The 22,326-nt window shown below is 32.4% G+C and overlaps 1 protein-coding gene across 1 annotated transcript in view; it reads right to left on the reverse strand.

Annotated features, from left to right (window-relative positions):
* LOC123718809 (probable cationic amino acid transporter) overlaps nucleotides 1-19,977 on the reverse strand; it is a 43,495-nt gene extending 23,518 nt beyond the window's left edge. The window contains exons 1-2 of the mRNA XM_045675710.1: nucleotides 19,884-19,977; nucleotides 760-892 (exon numbers count right to left, since the gene is read on the reverse strand). Coding sequence (XP_045531666.1) covers nucleotides 760-892; nucleotides 19,884-19,891 — 141 coding nt within the window. The 5' untranslated portion in view covers nucleotides 19,892-19,977. The remainder of the gene's footprint in view (nucleotides 1-759; nucleotides 893-19,883) is intronic.
* Between the last annotated feature and the right edge of the window lie 2,349 nt (nucleotides 19,978-22,326).

Genomic DNA, 22,326 nt, shown 5'->3' on the forward strand with positions numbered 1-22,326 from the left:
ATAAAGAAAAAAATAGTCTATACATTGGTAAAAGATAGGAGAAAATTGAAGGCATTAATAATAATGTATTTCGAAATATGAATCTAATCTTATTGGAAGTACCTAAAAATAATTCTGACAATTAACATTGTTCAACACTGCGGCCTAGTGGTTTCAGCGTGCGACTCTCATCCCTGAGGTCGTAGGTTCGATCCTCAGCTGGGCACCAATGGAATTTCTTTGTATGTGCGCATTTAACATTCGCTCGAACGGTGAAGATAAACATTATGAGGAAGCCGTCTTGCCTTAAACCCAAAAAGTCGACGGCGTGCGTCAGGCACAGTAGGCTGGTCACCTACTTGCCTATTAGATTAACAAAGGATCATGAAACATACTCAGAAATCAGAGGCCCAGACCTAAAAAGGTTGTAGTGCCATTATTTTTTTTAATATTGTCGAACTGTTTTATTTTTCGTTTCCAATTGTTTCCACATAAATTGTAAATAAAATAGGTTACAGTCATGTATTTGAATATATTTATTAAAATGAGGGTGAAATTTTCTCATCATTCTACCTCTTGCCAGAAGGCAAATGGAAATTTGAACATTTAACGTTCATGAGTTCACTGTAATATTTAAGTAAATATATTGTAACGGTATGGGATTGAATTTAGAACATTTATACAAAAGTTAAGTTTTGGCCAACAATGGTCATATTCGTCAAATGTTTTTCAACATAATTGTAACTATTTGAGTATTGCTAATAAATGAGATTTACTTACAGACAAGCGTTGTGTACCCGGAGCTGGGATTTCAGTTCCCTCGATGTCCTGAGGGTTACGTGTTCGTATGAGTTTTGTGAATAAATTATGGGCATCGCGGCGAATATTTCCCCAATCCACCGATCGAAGAGCACTGAAACAAAGAGTTTATATAAAAAAACTTATATGAATCAATATAGACTAGTTAAGCTTACTGTAAATGAATTTCATTTACCGTTTATTTGAACCGTATACTAAATTAACTTTGATTAATTAATTATTGAAATAGTAATGGATAATTTTACTGATGGTCTGAGTAGCAATATTGATACTAATTAAGGTGAGCTAAATAATTAATTCGGTTCGTTCGAATTAATTATTGATGTTATAAAAGCTTTTTCGATAAATTGACGATACAAAATAAACGTAGAATTTAGAATTCTTGAAGGTTTCAAGTAACATATTATATTAAGAAGTACAGTATAATAATGTGACAATTTAATTATCACGATAAATTGTCTACAACCAAATTTTTTGATTTAATTCTGTCAAAGCCATATTTGTTGCCGCTTTAAGTTAACAGGGGACATTTTCTATTACACTTTGGTAAAAACACTAATTTTAAGGGATGTATCCGGTACCGATCTCGATACTGATATATAGGCGATACTTTTGGTTTGCCGATATATTGACATGGTCGATTTTTTATTTTATTCAAATTTTCAGTTTTTCAATTTCCACATTTGATAATTCGAAAGCAATAAGTTTTACTTTCCATATTATATGGGTTATGAGAGCTGTTGCATCTGAGCGATTATTTTCCACTTATATACAGACAGGTCCAGGTTATTCCAGGTCTTATATACAGACAGACTTGCGTAATCCACTATCTCCCCAAAACATGAGAATGCTCTGTTTTTTAAACAAAAATCTTGTAAATGTTAACTTTAATGATTACCAGGTATATATTTTATTTTTATTTAATTATCAAAGTTAAGTAACTAAACCTTTAACCTTATTCAATTAAAAACTTTATATTTAACCTTAGTTAAATTTAAATTCATTAAGCGTTGGTATCGATATCGGTATCGACGATATTGCTATAATAATTTCGGAATCGGTATCGTATCGGCAAACAGGCTTTGCATACCAAATTTTAAGCAAATCTTAGAAACTTTCCTTGAACAAAAACAATGCCAGACTCCTTCATATCATAATTGGACTATTAACACATTAAAAAGACAATATTGTATGCTACGGCAAATTAAGTTCTAATATTTCGGTATGCATTTCCAAATTTGCCCTCGACTCTACAAACGTCAATTGTTAAATTCACTTGCAAACTCTCACCAAGCACATATAATGCGTCTTCAGCAGCAGGGGAATTAAGTTTGAAAGGACATACGTTCGAGTTTAGTGATTTAGGTTGGGGAAAAAGTGTCTTCGCATTTTTTAAGAAAATTCACAACATTTTTTAATATAGTTTATTTACATTTAACTAAAGCGTGTGGGTACCATTTTGTAGTTAGGTTACATGATCCCGGTGCTATAGAAATTTGGGGGTTCTGATCAAAATACCGCGACAATTGGTTTTGGCAGTCTTCTCGTAATGTTAACCTGACACTACCTAAAGAATTGTGAAAAGACCGAAACAGATGGTAATCTGAAGGTGTTAAGGAAGGACTATACGGCGGATGCATTAACACCTCCCAGCCAAGCTTTCTTAATTTTTACTGAGTGGCTAAACATGTGTAAGGTCTAGCGTTATCATGATGAAAAACACACCCCTTCTGTTGATTAATTCCAGCCGCTTTCTCTCACTTCTTGCTTTAATCTCATCAGTTGTTCGCAGTGGAGTTCAGAATCGATGGTCCTGCTTGGTGGTAACAGCTCATAATGAATAATGCCCTTCCAATCCCAACACACACACAGCATCACCTTATATTTGCCGAGATTGCTCCACTTTTTCAAAAATAGCAGCATTTTATCCATAATATTCGGGTGATCAGAGCGACGTGCTTCTTAGACATCAAAATTGAAAATGCTTAAACCTAATTTGTGCTACTCTCACAGACACTGCACTAGGTCCATAAACATCGCAATTTTTCGCATTTTTACCTTTTTTGTAGAAAATTTTAAAATGTATCGAATTTCTCCATTAGATTCACTCATCTTGTACGACACAGTACGAAAATTCACACATTTTCCTCATTTGAATTTAGAATCTTCTTTAAAATTTAAACTTTTAATGATACCAAAACCAGCCAGATGCAAATAGTATAGCCAAAGAGATTTTAATACAAGTTCGTACATACTATAATGCGAAATTCCTTTTTTCCCAACCTGATATATCAGTACTCGGTGAAGCCTAGTAGCCTAAATGATTCATACATGGATACATTTTTAAATATCCAATTGTTTCGGTTTTCATCAGTTGTTCGCAGTAGAGATCAGAATCGATGGTCCTGCCTGGTGCTAACAGCTCATAATTAATAATGCCGCAGTTCGCCACAGTCTGTGAAGCCTGATCGGCCTTTTACCACGACTTTTTTCGTACGTGATCCATTTTTCATCGCCAGTTATCAGCTTCTTCAAAAATGGATCGGTTTCATTACGTCGTAATAAAGAATCACAAATGAGTCTACGGTTCATTAGGTTTCTTTCAGTGAGCTCGTGAGGTACCCAAATATCGAGCTTTTTTTGTGTACCCAGTTCTTTTCAATTGCCTCAAAACTGTTTTGTGGTCTATTCCCAGTTCTTCAGCTACGTCGTAACTACTGATATGCCGATCTTGCTCCACTTTATCAAAAAAGGTACCATTTTATCCGTAATAGGGTAACCAGAGCGATGTGCATCTTCGACATCAAAATTTCTGGATTGAAAACGCATAAACCAAATTCGTGCTACTCTCACAGACCCTGCACTAGGTCCATAAATATCGCAAACTTCTTTTCGCGGCTTGCCTTGCATTTTTATCTTTTTTGTAGTAAAATTTTAAAATGTATCGAATTTTTTCATTCGATTCACTCATCTTGACTGTACGAAATATAAATGAAAATCACACATTTCTCTAATTTGAATTTGAAATTATCTTCTTTGATTAATGATACCAAAACCAGCTAGATACAAATAGTATAGCCAAAGAGATTTTATTACAAGTCCATACATACTATATTGCTGAAAGACTTTTTCCCCAATCTAAAATGTATCTATAATCTTTATATAGTGTCGATACTTTTTCTGTTTCACAATGTACGTATAAGTTCTACATAACTTCAAATAAGCTATTTATTACTTATTGGTAGGATAAACCTTTGTTGCGTTTCACGACTGTAGCAAAGCGCTATTCGTCACATAATGTCCATCATAAGTTATGAGTCGCGAGGTTTCTTATTCGAAACTTTTATCTGCCAAATAATTTGTGTTGCATACATTGTGTAAATAAGTAAATAATATTGTATTTTTAGTAGAAGAAGTCTAAGTCGAGTCGCGATTTGGATTAAGAAACCTCGCAAGTACCCGAAATAACATGTCAGTAACAAAGGCCTTCTCCAATAAGCTCCACTTTTGAGTCGAAAACTTCAATAAAAATTTTCTATGATCCCGGTACAATATTAATTATTTGAACTATCAAAGCTAACAGGATTTACGTCTTTGTCATTTTATATGCCCATTCAGGCAAACAAGAGTATTGTGTTCTCAGATATATCAAGAAATCCTTGCTTATTCCAATGTCCCGTACATTCAATTAATGTGAACGAAATCTTTAAAACATTAAAAACCAAATATCAGTAACATTATACAAATCGTTCGATCATACCGGACAGTGCATCAGTTGCATATCTAGATATCAAATGTGGTGGTTTAAATAAGTTAATAAACATAATAAATCTAATAAAACCCTTGAAACTACCATAAAGATTTTAAAATAAGAATTATCAATAGTAAAAAAGGTTATTATAACATAGAAATTAAATGTTATAAAACACTAAATAGTGAGACAACAAAGAAGCAATCAATACATGATTGTTGACTTATTTTAATAACTCAATATTCATAACATTTATCCCGAAGCGGTTGACTAGCGTAGCGTGGGCAGGCAGCAGACATCCCATTAAGCGAGTTTTCTAGTGAATTTTCAATATATTTTCTCGATTACGCAACCGCGAGTGCTCCGCTGCAACTTTCTTGTTCAAACAATGTTCATACGTTAGTTCAAGTATTGAGTGTATTGCATTTGGAATAACGGTTGCCTTAGCATTTTACATAACTTTAATAGTTAATGATGGAAGTTAACGGTAAAAGTCAGATTAAATAATGAACAAGTAAGCACGTTTTATGTATTGATGGTGGATTTTTGTGAAACGATGTGTATTATTATTTAAGTATTAAAGATTTTTTTTATTGCAAACAGACATGTGTAAAAATAAATTGTTATTAGTTTTAAAAAAATCCAAATTCTAATCTTTTGGTATACAATGTTTGTTTTTTAGTTCTTCTTTCTATATAAAGTCACAAGACTATTATTATGGGTACAGCATAATTAAAAGTTCGTTTAACTATTTCGAGAGTAAACTAATTAAATCGAAGCCTTACAATATTATGTGCGGAACGTGACTTGTATGCTGGCCCAATAGAATTAATCGACGTTAATAATAATGTTACGTTGTCAATTTCCGACTAATTGTGAAATCAATGCAACGTTAGGATATCTGTTTATAGCAAACTTCATTAAATCATGGAAACTATAATGCACTTAATAGTATAGGAACTTTACTAATACATTATATGACTTAATTTACTTATATGGCTTCTTCTTAAATTCTTTATATTCGTTTAAACGCATTGACGGAATGAACAAAACGAGTGCTAATATGAAAACCGAAACAATTGGATATTTAAAAATGTATCCATGTATGAATCATTTAGGCTACTAGGCTTCACCGAGTACTGATATATCAGGTTGGGAAAAAAGGAATTTCGCATTATAGTATGTACGAACTTGTATTAAAATCTCTTTGGCTATACTATTTGCATCTGGCTGGTTTTGGTATCATTAAAAGTTTAAATTTTAAAGAAGATTCTAAATTCAAATGAGGAAAATGTGTGAATTTTCGTACTGTGTCGTACAAGATGAGTGAATCTAATGAAGAAATTCGATACATTTTAAAATTTTCTACAAAAAAGGTAAAAATGCGAAAAATTGCGATGTTTATGGACCTAGTGCAGTGTCTGTGAGAGTAGCACAAATTAGGTTTAAGCGTTTTCAATTTTGATGTCTAAGAAGCACGTCGCTCTGATCGCCCGAATATTATGGATAAAATGCTGCTATTTTTGAAAAAGTGGAGCAATCTCGGCAAATATAAGGTGATGCTGTGTGTGTGTTGGGATTGGAAGGGCATTATTCATTATGAGCTGTTACCACCAAGCAGGACCATCGATTCTGAACTCCACTGCGAACAACTGATGAGATTAAAGCAAGAAGTGAGAGAAAGCGGCTGGAATTAATCAACAGAAGGGGTGTGTTTTTCATCATGAACAATTACACATGTTTAGCCACTCAGTAAAAATTAAGAAAGCTTGGCTGGGAGGTGTTAATGCATCCGCCGTATAGTCCTTCCTTAACACCTTCAGATTACCATCTGTTTCGGTCTTTTCACAATTCTTTAGGTAGTGTCAGGTTAACATTACGAGAAGACTGCCAAAACCAATTGTCGCGGTATTTTGATCAGAACCCCCAAATTTCTATAGCAATAGGATCATGTCTCTACCTACAAGATGGCAAAAAGTTATCGAACAAAATGGTACCTACATACTTTAGTTAAATGTAAATAAACTATATTAAAAACGTTGTGAATTTTCTTAAAAAATGCGATGCTTTTTTTCCCAATCAATTATATTACAGATAGAATGATATATATCTTCACAATTCATTTCTAATGTACTGTTAATAAACCTTCATTCAAATAAATAAATAAAACAGCATTTCAAACACCAAATAAGATAATTGGTAACAGTAATTACAAATTTATTGGTTTTCCGAATTTCCAACCGCTAGGCGATTACGCAATTATTTGCATAATATCAGTAAGGATTAATATGTATAAATAAAATTGTAATAATTTATAGTAATTGAATATAAAATTTAATAGTTTTTTTTAATAAATTGTATTATTGCTAAAGCTTGGATTTGATTGGCTTCGTTTTGTAAATTAAACATTTTTTAGTAAACAAATTAACCGCTATTTTACAGCAATTTCTTATTTAACTCGAGGTTAACATAATATTTGCATGCGCTTGAATAAACTTTAAAGTTGCATGAAATTGAGAGGTGCTTGATTACCCGGCAAGTAAGGGGTTTGGACATTTAAGATACTACGTAAGGATGTATTAAGTTTCTAATACTTAACAAAAACTGTTGCATTTATAGAAAAGTAGAACGTACGGTCAAAAAATTAACCGAACTAATTAATTAGGGCAGTTCCGAATTAATTGATATGTTTTTAAGGTGTTGATATATTGTAGGTATGTCGTTAATTCTAAAAGCTTAGATATATTTTAATAGAATTTCCTTGACATAACGGTTGAAAAAAGACGCTAGTTTGAAAGTGCTACAACTTTCACCTGAATTTAAATTAAATAAAATGGTCTGTATATAATGCGGTCCTGCAAATATCTGTTGACATCTATAAACTTTGGCGACGGTTGTTCTGTGTTATGAATTTTTCTCATAATTTTAATACTTATTAACGAGGTCTTAGTTTAATTTACCTAAATTGCAGAAAACAATAAAACATCTATACATATTAAGTTTAGCGTGTAAAATGCATTAAAAAGCAATCACTTTTGGCTAACCATTTGTATCGCTCGCGTTTCTCTCGGCCGAGATAACGTGTGGAAAATTGAAACAAACCGGAACAACAAATAATGCAAAATTTTCGTCCTGTTCCATTTTAAGGGGTACCATATAATCACCTGGTCATCTGGTCTTTGAAATCACCTCACAAAAATTAATTTTTATATGTACATATACGTAGGTACTCCCGTAACCTGGTCCAGATGAGTTTTTTTTGAAATATTATGGCAATAGTTTTAACTTTATGCCAGTTTCAAGTAAAAGTTTGGGAAACTACACGCGAAAAACGTAAACAAAGACATCAAAAGAAAACAAAGAGATAAGCTAGTTAAAAATAAAATATTCCATCTTAATATTGTTATTGATTATGAAAGAAGATAATACATTATAATACAATAAAGGATAAAGCAAAAGGCAGGATATTTTAGTCGGAAACTGAACATGTAGTAATCGTAAGGAATACAGAAAGGAGGTGCGGTCATATTGGGAACAAGAGAAGAAAATATGGTCGAGGTCACCAATATCTTCTCCACACTCACAAATATTGCCATCAACAATACGAAGCCTTGCTAAATGTTGAGGAGTACATACATGTCCTAAACGCATTCTAGATATGATAGAGGTGATTCAGATGAGTTTTTTTTATTGATAGGTTTCCTATCTAGGTATAAAACATTTTTCCTCACAGTACGAGAATGCGTCAATTGGTTAATTATAAAAATGTTCATTCTTAGACTTAATCGCTTAACAATGTTATATTGAGTAACGACGGCTTTATTTAAAAACGATTAAAAAATTGTGTCCGTGAAAAACCGTGACAGACCAGTGTTAAAAATGTTTATTTAGTTTAACACTAAACATACAATTTAATTACCGAACATCGATTGAAACCTAGCGAACAATGCAACGGATATTGAGTTTATAATGAAATTTTGGAACAAATTACAACCAGCAATCAGATTATTTAATTAAATGTCATGTTTAACGTATAGGAAAAACTTTACTAGTGTTAACTATACATCATTTATCACTAAAATCTTTTGGTTTACTTTAATTTGAAATAAAAACGTTTATTATGAAGTAAAAACTACGTTTCAAGACAATTACAGAAATGTTTATAACAAAATAAATATATAGTAAATTCTGCACTGCAATAAAACTTAAATAGGTATCTCTAGACAGCATAAAACATCACCGTTTGTCTCATGACAAACGTTTATGGCTGAACATTCAGCCATAAAGAAATTCTAGAACCAGAGGCAAGGGAAAAGAGGAGTTAGACGCATCGCATAGTAAATTGTGCGTCGAGCATGCGTCTCTACCCGATCAGTCGAGACTTTGGAGTGGTTTTTTTTTTAACAAGTTATTTACTCATAAATAAATAATACGAATAGATATTTTAATATCTAAATATCTATAGAAACTAAATCCCTGAATTTATTGATCATAGCCATAGTAATAAGGAATAATTAATTAGACATATGCCATAGGTAAAACATAGACAGATAAAAAATAAAACAAAATATTTGGTAATTCATCCGTTCCGATAGCTTGTTAGTAGTTTAAATGGGACAAGAACGTGCAATAATTTGATTATACCTTCAGCCCCTTTGGATAGGATTGTACATTCAAGTCATAACAAGAGAAAATCTAACCTACCTATTACTAGCTATAACTAGTAATTCTACTATTATATTCATAAAAACTACTAGACTATTTATTCATAAAAAAATTCAAAAAAAACAAATTGTTAAAACATAAAAGACAAAACGTCGAAGAAAATAATCTAAAACGGTTCTCTAATTAACAATTTACTATCTAAAACAAATAATTTAGATTTATAAAAGAAAGTTAGTTAGTTACACTATAAATAACTTAAAAACGTCTGAACCGATTTGTACGATGGTCATAGGATTTTGTCTTTTTCCCGTGGGACGTGAAATAAAACGTGGTATATCAAAACGCAACAAACAGAAAACGAAAAATGTCATCATCTAGCCGTTAATTTGTTAATAATTGAACTATTTGACTATTAGAAGTCTAGTATTGTCTTTTGTTAAAATAGCTTTTACACATTAAGAAAAACACTTTTTAACCGGATTAAAGCTATGTATAAACTTCGGGGCAATAAATACAGATAAAACAACTTTCTCTGCAGCTGTGATACTTTTGACATTTATCACCTTTCGTCTTCAGTCACCGTGACCACGCACACTGAAAAGTACGCGAAACGTCGGAAAAAAAATAAAGAATTAAAATTTAGAATTATGTAAATAACTATAAGTTTTAATAATAATACATAGCTTTAATCCGTTCAAAAAGTGTTTTTCTTATTAGAAGTCTTCAAAATGATCGGTTGATGTGTTTATTTTGAGTTTCTATTAGCTTATCGTGGCGATATTATCATTAACAATCCCACGACCAAGACGATCGAATCTTTGCCGGTCGTTGAGTTTATTTAATTAAATGTAAGATTAATTAGATGTTTTTGATTTGTTATGTTTTAAAATATGTATTTAAGAGATGTGCACAAGACAACGTCCGTCGGGTTAGTTACCTAATATATTTTTTATTACACTTGAAATGTGTACGAATATTAGATTATGAAAATTACACCATGTAAATTATATGATAGAGTTTGAAAATTACAAAGGTTTTGGTAAAGAATGATTGGTGACCAATTATTTATATTAATACTTATTTTACATATAAAAGCTTTCCCATTATTTAATAATTACATACGCAAGCGAGATTTTTAAAGTAACGTCACGTTACTTACAAAAGCTATAACAACGACAATACAAAAATACAACGGATATCGAAATGTCGAGACGTCGAAAGCGCTGCATTCAGCATGCATTCATCGTGGCGCTTTGTGGCGCGGTGTTTAGTTGTCGCTATTCAAAGATGGCAACCTCGCCTTGGCGTCAGTGCGTAGGACGGATTATTAAAGCGATATCATGCATCAGTTTTCGTAACATTTCGAATTATTCAGTATTCTAATTTTCATACAGCTAAACGTAGAAAATTTAAATCACCACCAGTTACAGCACTCCCATAGCAATGGTTGTCAATTTACTTAAATTGACTTTGATATACAGCCGGTATAAATCCAGTTAGCTATGAAATTCGTATTTTACATCTGAAACACGATGCAAAATTGAGTAGTCAATTTACCTGTTGCATTCAGTGACATTTCTGAAAGGACTGTTCATGACGTCAATTTGAATGCGTGCCCGACTAACGGGCGATATTGATAAATTGTATTTATGTTAGCTACTGTGCGCTAGCTGAGAATCTAATGTTTGGAAAAAAATTAAAGGCCGGTTATATTTAAAATACTCTATCTTTTGTTTCTGGCAAATGTTGTTTATGTTGAGAAGAGACGGAAATTATCTATGTGAGTTAAAAGTCTGTGAAGGTTTTTCTACATCTTTATAATGGAAACAGATGCATTTAATTGCAAAATGTTAACACAAAACGTCGTTACATATATATCAATGAGAATATTGCATTTAAACCACAGAAACATATACGAGCAAGCTATGCCCTTACATTAGCTATTATAAAAGTTTGCTTGTATACGTCAGTATTTGAAATAGTTTGAATGTGCGAAAATATTATCTATGAGCCTAAGCTTTTGAATAATATACAGAACTTTATTGGAAAAACGTAACAAAGACTAGATATTTATTAGTTACGAGATCGAAATGGTGATCTGATATAAATCTTTGAAAGCTCAGTCGTAACTTGAAACTCAGTAATAAAATGCGATGTGAATCCATATTATTAACTAGCTGTGCTCAACGGTTCCATCCGCATACGACCGAATTAGGTCGCAGCACGGTTGTACTATACCCAATTTTTTTTTGGTAAATATACATTTATAGGAGCAGTGTTGGCCTAGTGGCTTCAGCGTGGGACTCTCATCCCTGAGGTCGTAGGATAGATCCCCGGCTGTTCACCCATGCACTTTCTTTCTACAAGGGCGGTCTGATAAGTACTTAGCCTCACCGCCCGATAGCACCACTATCGCAAGAGCAATTTTTCATCGGTTACAAAATTCTCGTATGCAACTACTGTCAAAATTTTATCTATCCAGCCGAATCGTACGCGTAGTTTTGTTTTGACCGCGTGTGGTATCGAGCGTGACCCATGTTTCAGAAAAATGGAAAAAGAGCAATTTCGGTTGGTGATTCGACTCTTATTTTTTGAAGGGAAATCGCGCAGCGAAATCAAAGTGCGCTTGGATGCAGCGTACTCTTCACCTTCTATGGTGACGGCCAAAAATAGGTTTAACGAAACGTGGTCGCACGTTAGTTTTTGATAAGCCGCGAAAGCGGCTACCACGGATGATACCGAAAATCCGCGATCTCGTGTTGACAAACCGCCGATTGGATGTGCGCAAGATAGCTGAGACAGTAGGCATCTTAAAAGACCGCGTGAGTCAAGTCCTGCAGAACAAGCGCAACCGTGAGACCTCTTCAGAGTAATGTGTAACGACGTTTAAGCGTTTAAACGAATACAAAGGAGTTTCTGCATCGTTTCGTGACCGTGGATGAAACGTGGATACATTGGTGCAGAACAAGGAATAGTCGAAAGAGTGGACTTCACCCGGCGAACGTACTGCGAAGAAGGCGAAGACTGTCGTCCCGGCCGTAAAGGTGATGGCCACCGCTTTTGAGACGCAAAAGCTGTGATCTACATCGACTACCTGCAGAAGTGCGAAACGATTACAGGGCTGTACTATGTAGAATTATTGGGCCGATACTGATAAAAAGTTCTTTTCCAATTAGGCTACGAACTGCTGCTCCAACGTATTCTCCGGATTTGGCGACTTCTTTTCCAAATGTGAAAAAGTTTATCGCCCCCACGGAGGCCTACATTGAATTGAAATTGCAGAACTTCCGAAGACGTATTTTTGAAACGGGTCAAGTGTATCGAACTCAAAGGAGACTGTTGAGAGTAATCGCAACTTTAAAAAAAAATATTTTTTGTAGGTACCTACGGACTACCCTCGTATGTTCGCATTAATTTTTCGTTCGTTCTAAAAAGGTTGTAGCGCCACAGATTTATTTTTACTTTTACACTTTTGTTAGGATTTCTAAAATTGTATAGGAAACGAATACGTAACCTACTATAATTAATATTTATATTTATGGTTAGTTTTTATCAATATAGTTGATATATACTTCTTGTATTTAATAATTAGAATATAAATAACACTGATATGGTAAGCCTCACGATTGGCCTCAATATTTCCCGCGCAGACGTTAGCCAATCACAGAAACCACTTGGTCTGTCATACTTTATACAATACAATATCCGGTGATTTTTACAATAAATACAAGTTTGTTATAAATCAGGTACTTTAATAAATAGATGATTTGTATTATTTATATCTTAAATTATGAGTACTTTAAATAGATAAAATTGATGAATATTTAATGTGGTTTTATAAATGACAGTTCTATTGACAAGCACGATTTTATTTTTCTCGAGTATTGACGCGGGAAAGTGTTGGCGTTTCCTCTGGCGTTAATTGGTTAAGGGCGGAACAACCAAGCGCGGTAGCTCCTAGGTTCCGTTCGATTAGAGATTGTTTTTTTAAATATAAATTAGTGTGCAAATATACAATATTACCCAAAATGTTTAAACTTTAAAACCATATCCTGCATTACTGGCAGGAAGTCTAACATTTTTACAAGCAAAAAGAATTTTTTTATGTTAGACATGGTATAGCTATTTTATGTAGTTATTGTCTTCTATCAAACTGTGATACATCACTTTGCTATATTTCCAATATTTTCCGCAGTATACGCGATTTTAAAAATGTTATTGGTCTTTTTCATACCTTACACTATCGGAAAATATAGATAGAGCACATGCAGAAGTCTTTTTTGAAAATAACTTAATAAAAAAATTCAGGAATAACAGGGATCTAATGGTGAAATAATTTTTCACAGCAGTTATGTAGCTTTGGAACCTGTTCATTGCAAACAAATAAACAAACAGTAATATATTTCTCTATGTTTAAATAATACTCTACCATTGTGTCCAGGGACTTTTTCTATCTTTCAAATTTTTACTTAAAAGATACAATATATAAATAACAATACTATCTTATCTCTTTATGATATTTAGTTTATAGTATTTCTTACAAACAGCCGGTATCATCTTCATGTCTTTTAAAAAGTTCATTCATAAAAACCAAATCACGCAAATTTACACAATCTTACGCAATCTCAAAAATACAAAATCACGCTATATCGATAGGCTTATTGTACTACAGTAGATGGCACATATGACATAACATTATATTTTATCTTAGTGCCAGAAAATTTACCACTCATGTACAGATATGGATTTGAAAATAAATAAAAAGGTGTCTATCGTTTTTCCATCCATCTTTTTTTATTGGTAAATCGTTTGGCATGAAATAGATCTTTATTATTAACTAAGTATTTATAGAAAACGTCATAAATGCCCGTGCGCGTGTAAGCTGACGAGCGGCTCGTTCATATTTAATATTGTCATCTTTATACCACTCAGCTTAAAGGGTCAAAAATTGTGATAAAAGAAATATTATCAAATATAAAAACCTCTGTGCCGTAATTACAGTCTGTAATCAACAGGTTGTAAGAATGAATGGCTGTCGGCATAATGTTGACACTCAAGTAGCCTCTTCACTTTACCACGTAAGCACGCGCTTATTCTCTCTATTATTCAATTTACAATGACAAAAGCTACAACAATTGTCAACTATGAAAAATGCCTGATAGCAAAAGTTCATATGAAGCCGTTGAGTGCTTAATTGTTCTTTTGACTCAGTTATTATAATTTTAGTTTGGTATTACAGCGCAGTAATATCAAAGTTTCATAAAAGAGAAAGTTGAATGATTTAATAATTTCCTTTCTTTGTAGATGACTTATTCGAGTTTTATTGGTTCATCGCGTGGTGTGTTGCGGCTTTAAGTTTATTTTGTCCGTAGGGTTTTAGTGGGGTAAGCACAGACCCAACTTTGAGTCCAGCAAAAGCAGGCGCACTGCAAGGGGATTTAATGTATCAGCCAAAAAATATTTTTATACGTCAAGGGAAAATACAAAATACCATCCGTATCACCTCGACGTCCGTCTTTCAGTAACTGAGAGCTTTCTAAGGCAGTTTTTGCCACGCACCACCACTATAAGGAACCAGCTGCCTACTGAAGTATTTCCGAACCAATTCGACTTAGGGTCCTTCAAGAAAAGAGCTTACCAATTCTTAAAAGGCCGGCAACGCACTTGCGAGCCTTCTGGCAATGTGAGTGTCCATGGGCGGCGGTATTACTTAACATCAGGTGAGCCTCCTGCCCGTTTGCCTCCTATTACATAAATAAAAAGAAAGAAAAAAAAGCCAAAGTAAGGGATAATGTTTTAAATATCGAAAAAGTCATGGTTTACTAATTTTGGCTCATTATATATCTACCGAACGGGCAATTAGAAACGGCGAAAAAATAAAGCTTTTTTAATATTTAAAATTTATTCTAATTTAACTAGCTTTTTAGAGCTGCATAAGCTATCGTGCGACATAGTAGAATCACACGAAGCACAGGTTACACAAAAGAACTGCCTAAATCTTATAAATGCTTCAAATTACCATTTCCATTGTTAATTATGTTTTAATGCCGGGTTTTACGCCCAGCAGTGGCCATCGACTGAACCTAAAGATATGTTTTAATAACGCGTAAGTTAAAAAAAAATGTTTCTTTTTCATTATTTCGTATCACTTATCATTAAATCGATTTACGTAACATTTAACTCAAAATTCCGTTACTCATTTCAAAAAAAATAATGATGTGGATGGATTTTTTTGGTCACATTGAAGTAAAATTGATTTAATTAAGAACAATTTTTTTTCCAAGAAATATTAATCCTATTAATGTTTTAATGTCTATATAAATATATAGGTACATAATATACAGTTATTTGCCCTTCAGTCACTCGTATAGTGAAAATGTTGATTTCAAATCGACCAGCGGAAAAGTTCAATAGCTCAGAAATACTTATGCATGAACGGTATGTTTCAAACGAAGTGCAGCTCTTTTAACCTTCTGTAAACCATTTGACACTCGCAATTTTTACTGCGCAATATTGTTGTTTCTCTTGTACGAGTGTAAATACGATAATTTGAATAAAGTTGTCATTTTCTCTTTATAACTCGTTACGAAAAGAAAATATAAAGATTATTACTGAATTTGCATTTTATTTCACGTGTATCTTATGTTATTTATGTTATATGTGATTCCAAGTAGTTGAATTTAATTGATAATTAAGTCATTAAAAAATTATCAGTCTTGGAAATAATATAGTATAATTTCTTAATTTGATTCCAACGTACCTACGTATTTTCAGTATTTATATTATAGTATAATTGTTATAACTATGAACTTTAATTACCAGATAATGTTAATTAAAATAACATGGTATAGCATAGATGATAAACTTGATAACTACTTGAAATTACTATATTATTCAGTCACCTAGGCAGTAATTCGATCATAATGTTCCATTGGTTTTGATTTAAATTGCAAATTAAGGTACACACCATTCGCTTACATAATAAAATATTCAAAATATGTAAGGGGAGCATAAGAAAATTTATAGATTAAAACATTTATTAATACAACATATGCCTTACTTTAAAAACCAATGGCGCTATAACCTGTTAAGTCTGTTAAGATCGTTAAATCTGTTTGGTGATAATTTGTTTTTTTAAAGGCAAATCGGTGATCGGCCAGAAGGCTGGCCCAAAAGTGACTGACTGTCGACTTTGCACATAAACAGAAATTCCATTTGTACACAACTGGGATTCGAACAATTGCGATCTCAGGGATGAGAGTCGCACGCTAAAGCCACTAGGCCAACACTGCACTTAAATACTAATATTCTCACGACAATATTTGTTTTGTTTGGTTCCTTCGCAAGTGTTTAAAATGTGTTACTGTGTAATCTGCATGAGTAACGGCAGTGGTTGAAGACACAGAACAGGGAGCGGTGGAGGTCTCTAAGACCGGGACACATTCGCAGAGCCAGCAATATGAGTGTGAGGCTCATCAGCTATTGCATCAGAGGATACAGAAGTATACACTATTTCATTCCGGTTTCAAACTCCGTCTTGGCAGATGATTTTTTTTATTGGTGCCATCATCAATCGTTATTTTTTCATCCTAACACACACAAAGTCACAAGCATCAGATAATATGTAAAAATAAAAGTAAATCGGGCCGTAACCAGCACCATTTCAGTTTTCACATCAATATTCAATTTCATTTAGTTATAAGAAAATATCAAGGAGTTACTATATCTACGTCAAATAAATGCAAAAGGTCAAACACTCTCTTCTCTCTCAGGGTGGGCGTATAAATAAAATTCATATAAATATTTTATAGAAAACAATGATTTCAAATTTATATGTAAAAACCGCTTCGAAAATGAAAAATAGCTTTATTGAAGAGTTCAATTATTTCTCGAAGTTCCGATCCTAATGAAAACGTTCGTTAAAACATTCCATGAAGCAAGAATTTAATAGAGAAAACTCACATACAGAGGAATCAATAGTATTATAAATAAAACATATAGAATTGTAAGTACCATTAAAATTTTGTTTTCTGTTTTATTAATACAGAACGTATTACCTGTATATAGACAAATTGTGCTTTTAATGAGGTTAAATCATAGGTTGTAATTCATTTTAAGGACCTATTTGACTATTCCGTGCAAGCAGAATACATAGAAAAATATCTATTTCGTTTTCCTGCGCTTGCTTTGAATTATATTTCTATATTAATCAGAACTTTAACACCACATTAAATTTCTGAAATGCTACATTTTTAATCTGTATTTTCTGATATTTAAATCTTTAATATATTTATTTAAAATATTATATGCAATTATATTTTCTTGGACATTTGGACATACTTAAGTAGTTCTTGCTTTCTATGGCTCTATAATTAAGGGTATACCATTCCTATTATTTTGGTCTTTACATACTAATAATAATAAGCCTTAATTCCACATCTTTGACATACATTTGATAAAAAGATAAATTTACAATTTTAACTAAGATGTGGCTTATAATTCTCCCTGTCCGGGAGAAGGCCTCTTCCAACCTTTTCCACCCTAATTTATTTTGGTGGTCTTTACATACTGTAATATAAAAATACCTGTGCATTATGATTCATGATCAATAAATAGGTATCCACACTGAATATGAAATGTATATGGGGGAAAATGAAGCATTCCTTTTAAAAATATGTGTTGCTCGGTGAAGCAACAAAGTACCAGTGCACAAAAGCATTTTATCAGTTTCCCTAACCAATACAACACGATATTATTTGAGTTTTAGAGTTTTCGTAAAACGTAAAAGTAGAAATTTAACTTTATTTAAGTAAATTATTGTTTATTTATTAAAGTAGACATATTATAATGTTTTACATTGAAATATTTGCATGGTGTAGTTGTGACTTCGCAGTTAAATTATTGTATATAATTTTCATGGCGAAACAGACGACTTGTTTCGAATTATTTAAATAATTTAAAAATATCTCGTTAAATTAGTCGCATGGACCAAGAACAATAGTTTTCTAAATATAAGTTGTTATTTATTTAAAAATTTAATCGTAACAGGTATTAATATTTTGGTGTACAATTAAAGGCTGAAAATTATGGAAATAAAATAGGAAACGGCATGACCTCCATTTTTAAACACAACCTCTTATACGTTCGTGTCAGGAATAATAATTCAACGCAATTACAACATGCAAATAAAATAATATATTTATCTTAACACTCTTGCGTCGTACAGAATGCGTTACATGTCGTATACCCAAGTAGATACTTTTTTAACTCAACATCAAAGTTTAGGTACTATTTGAATCAGAAGCTTTATTTAACTTGAAATGTATTTGTTATATTTACGCAATAATATTATTAGCTATCTACGGAGGAGATGCAAAGACTAAAAATTTAACAGATGCAGAATATAAATCTAACGTTTAAGACTTATTTTTTTATTATAATAAAAGTATTAAGATGTTTTTTCTAAATACATCAAATTATTTCTAAAACTATCATGAACTGTGCGTGTTAGACTCCCATTTTTTTATTATTTGTTGATAAGTGCTCTGCGAGGTTAACAGGCTTTCTGAAACTCAAATAAGTTGACTATACGTCCCATTGAAAATATTTAGAACCAACAAACATACAGAGCCGATTTTTAAAAATCTTTAAGGCACAATAAATTATCTTTCAGCCTTATACCCAATATGAGAAAATTTAATAACTAAGAACGAATTATGAACATAATATATGAATTGTTTAATATCTGCCTATTATCAGTAACAATTTAACGGAAAGCTGTGTACAGCTGGAATTCTTTATTTTATTAATCGATAGAAATTAGAATTGAATTACGTATGCCTCAACTGTTCAGGAGATGGGAAATTTCACACTTAAAAGACGCGAATAATGTTAAAGGGAATAGCTATCTGGGGATGTTGCTTTGAACAAACGGAATCTGTTTTACACTTGACCAATTGCCATTTAAAAATAGAATCACATTTTAAAAGTCAACTGTTAACATTTTAATCGACCTTAATTTTTATCTGCAATGAATGTTTAGATAATATTTTTTTTTATTTGTATTTGCGTACATATATATGTATCAGAAATGAATAAACGAAGATTTCTTTCTTAGAAAATTTCTTTTATGAGTTAATAATGCAGTTACATAATAACATATTCGTTTAAAATATTCGTATAAAATAAGAAATAATAAGTAGTAAAATATTTTATAAAATCTATTTTTTTAACATCACCGAATAGTTAAAAATGTTAAAAGCAAAATTTTGTTGTCATAACGTAACAAGATTTTAACGGTATGTTTATTATTTAAAAAATATAATTACAAAAATAGTGACACTAATTTGAAATTGTCGCATACATATTTCTAAGTAAAATTATTTTACTATGTCACTAATATTAAAGTTAAAAGGATTAGTTCGCTTCATTTATTTTGCTAAAAGTCCACTTAAAGCTTCTTACTACGCATTATAATCTAATATTATATTAAATTAAGTGCAGTGTACAGCTTAACGCTAAAAATATTGGATTCCAAAATTTAAAAGCCGTAACTTCAAGTCACAAATCCAAAGACAAGAAGGTTCCATAGTTCGCCAACATTTCATTTAAATATTGATAATAATACGAAAATAAAAGCTGTATATAAATAAAATTTTGTTCCACTTACTTCAACATTTTTGAAGGTGCTGTTAGAAGACTGTTGTTTTCGTTTCCCTCGATCGGAAAGCCCGCAGAATCAGTACGACTCGACACTGCGAGTTCACGTTTCACACTACGACTTCTTATCGACCCCACGCCGCGCCGCACCGATTGAGGGGCACAGTTTAATTAAAACATTTTAAATAAATGCATAACGTTTTTAAAGATAATTAAAGTATACATTGTGACGTTTTTAGAATTCGCAAATAATGTTTTTTTTATTTATTGTGGAAGCGAACTTGTCCGAAATAAAAGCTATTTTATTTGTTATTATTTACGTGCTAATATTAAGTAGGAAACCTCAAAAAACAATGGCGTGAGTCAGCAGCACACATATAAATTTCGAAACAGAAACGCTGGAAAATGGGCATAATTCCATATTTCATTCGATCGGCAACAATACTTTTTATAGCTTAAAAAAACCTTTGCACATAAATATGCAAAAGAAAAAATAATTAAAATTGTTCACTATTTAGTGTTTAACGACTAAACCAATTTAAATAAATACTGTAGACTTTTTATAAACCATTTCACAGAGTATATTAGTGTGTTAATATATATTACTCAATTTCAATAACTATACACAGTTGTAACCACCAAACGTTGTTCTTGTGGTTTTTTTTTTGTTTTTATGATTCAAACAGAAACTAAGCCACGACTTCAAGGCTTTTGACATGTAAGCAACTGTTTACATTACTACTATGCACAACCCTCTGTGATGCCGCGCCCGACCATCGCGCACATTGCCAAAATATAAGGAACCAGTAGCCACTAAACAATTCATCTATCATTTTCACTGACTGACACGATCGATGTGTCGTAAAATCACAAAATTTCAGACACTCAAGCATGTAAATAAAATCGATTTCTGTAACAACCACTTACGGCCGCCAAAAGGAAGCCAACGGAAAGTAAACAAAGTACGGGAATTGATAACGCAAACCATTGGTTGCTCTCTTTTTGGAAAACTCTTCACCGTACGATATAGTGCTTTTTTGATGTTTTAATTTTTTTTTGTTCTAAATAAACAGGTGGCTTTCTGTAGACTTAATATGTTACTTGCATAATACATACCGTTGCGATAGCAAGCTTTTGTAAGTAAATAAATCTTAACTATGTGTCGCATAAAGCGCCGTACCCCAGGGAGCAGACACAGTTTGTTCCGTTGATGATTTTTCTTTACAAGTACTACTTACTGTTATTGTTACTAAGTAGTTTCTAACCAAATTATGGTTTCGAATCGAAGGGGCTATATAATTAAGTTATAAAGATTAGAAGTAGAAGTAGGCTTTTATTTATCCGAGTCGTGAAAAATATTGCATTTATTTGCTTTGAAATAGGTACTTTCACACAGCTTTAACATAAATGTGAGCAGTAGTGATATATATATATTTAGGTGGCTTTATTTTACCGAATGCGTTTAGTAAATTAATAGAATACAACGCACTGGCAAGCTGCTCCTCATGGTATAGCTGGTGTCCATGTGCGTTGGTAAACGCTTAATGATCTGCTGGCTCATTTATCTCCTGTCCCAAAAGAAAAAAGTATTCTATAAACTAACAGCTATTCTTAGTAGAATAAGTAGCCGTAACTTGTAGCTACGATGCGACGTTCGAATTACGGCTGAATACCAATTCGCTTTGACATAAGTAAGTCATATTTGTCGCTAATTCTCGTCTCCAAATTTGACCAAAAGAGCATGTTTTATAAAAGGATTGGTGTTTTATATTTTTATAAATAGGTATTATATTTTTCATAGAACGGGGCAAACGGACAGGAGGCTCGCCTGATGTTAAGTGATACCATTGGACACTCTCAATGCCAGAAGGTTCACTAGTGTGTTGCCGGCTTTTTAAGGTTGGTTGGTACGCTCTTTTCTTGAGTCCTAAGTCGAATTGGTTCGGAAACACTTAATTAGGTATCCGAATCCACAAAGTGGAATGGTGCGTGGCAAAAGCTGCCCAAAACAACCTTCTAAGTAAACAAAAACATTCAGTTTCAATTAACTCGCTTAAAATCTCGTCAACAGCTAGTCATAATTCCAATTAAATCAAACAGGTGGTACACCGGATTATCTCTTTATATTGTTTTGATTAACGTTTATATAAACTCGACTCAAAATATTATTATACCAACTTTAGCCATAAATAACGATGTATTCTCATTTTCTTTAGACACTGTTCATTCTTCCGTAAGAGATTTTAATCAATATAGAAGATTTTCTTGTTACTATAACAACTTGGCTTTAGGAATTATATCACAGGGTTTTGTTGCGCATTTAATATACGAGTTTTTCAAGATTATATTCACAATATATTATACAATAAGCTAACTTTTGGCGTGTTTTAGACATAATATTGGCATTATGCGAAAATGTATTTAAATTTTTTTTACAGTTATGGTAGGTAAGC

Source organism: Pieris brassicae, chromosome Z (genome assembly GCF_905147105.1).
Source record: "Pieris brassicae chromosome Z, ilPieBrab1.1, whole genome shotgun sequence".
NCBI lineage: Eukaryota > Metazoa > Arthropoda > Insecta > Lepidoptera > Pieridae > Pieris > Pieris brassicae.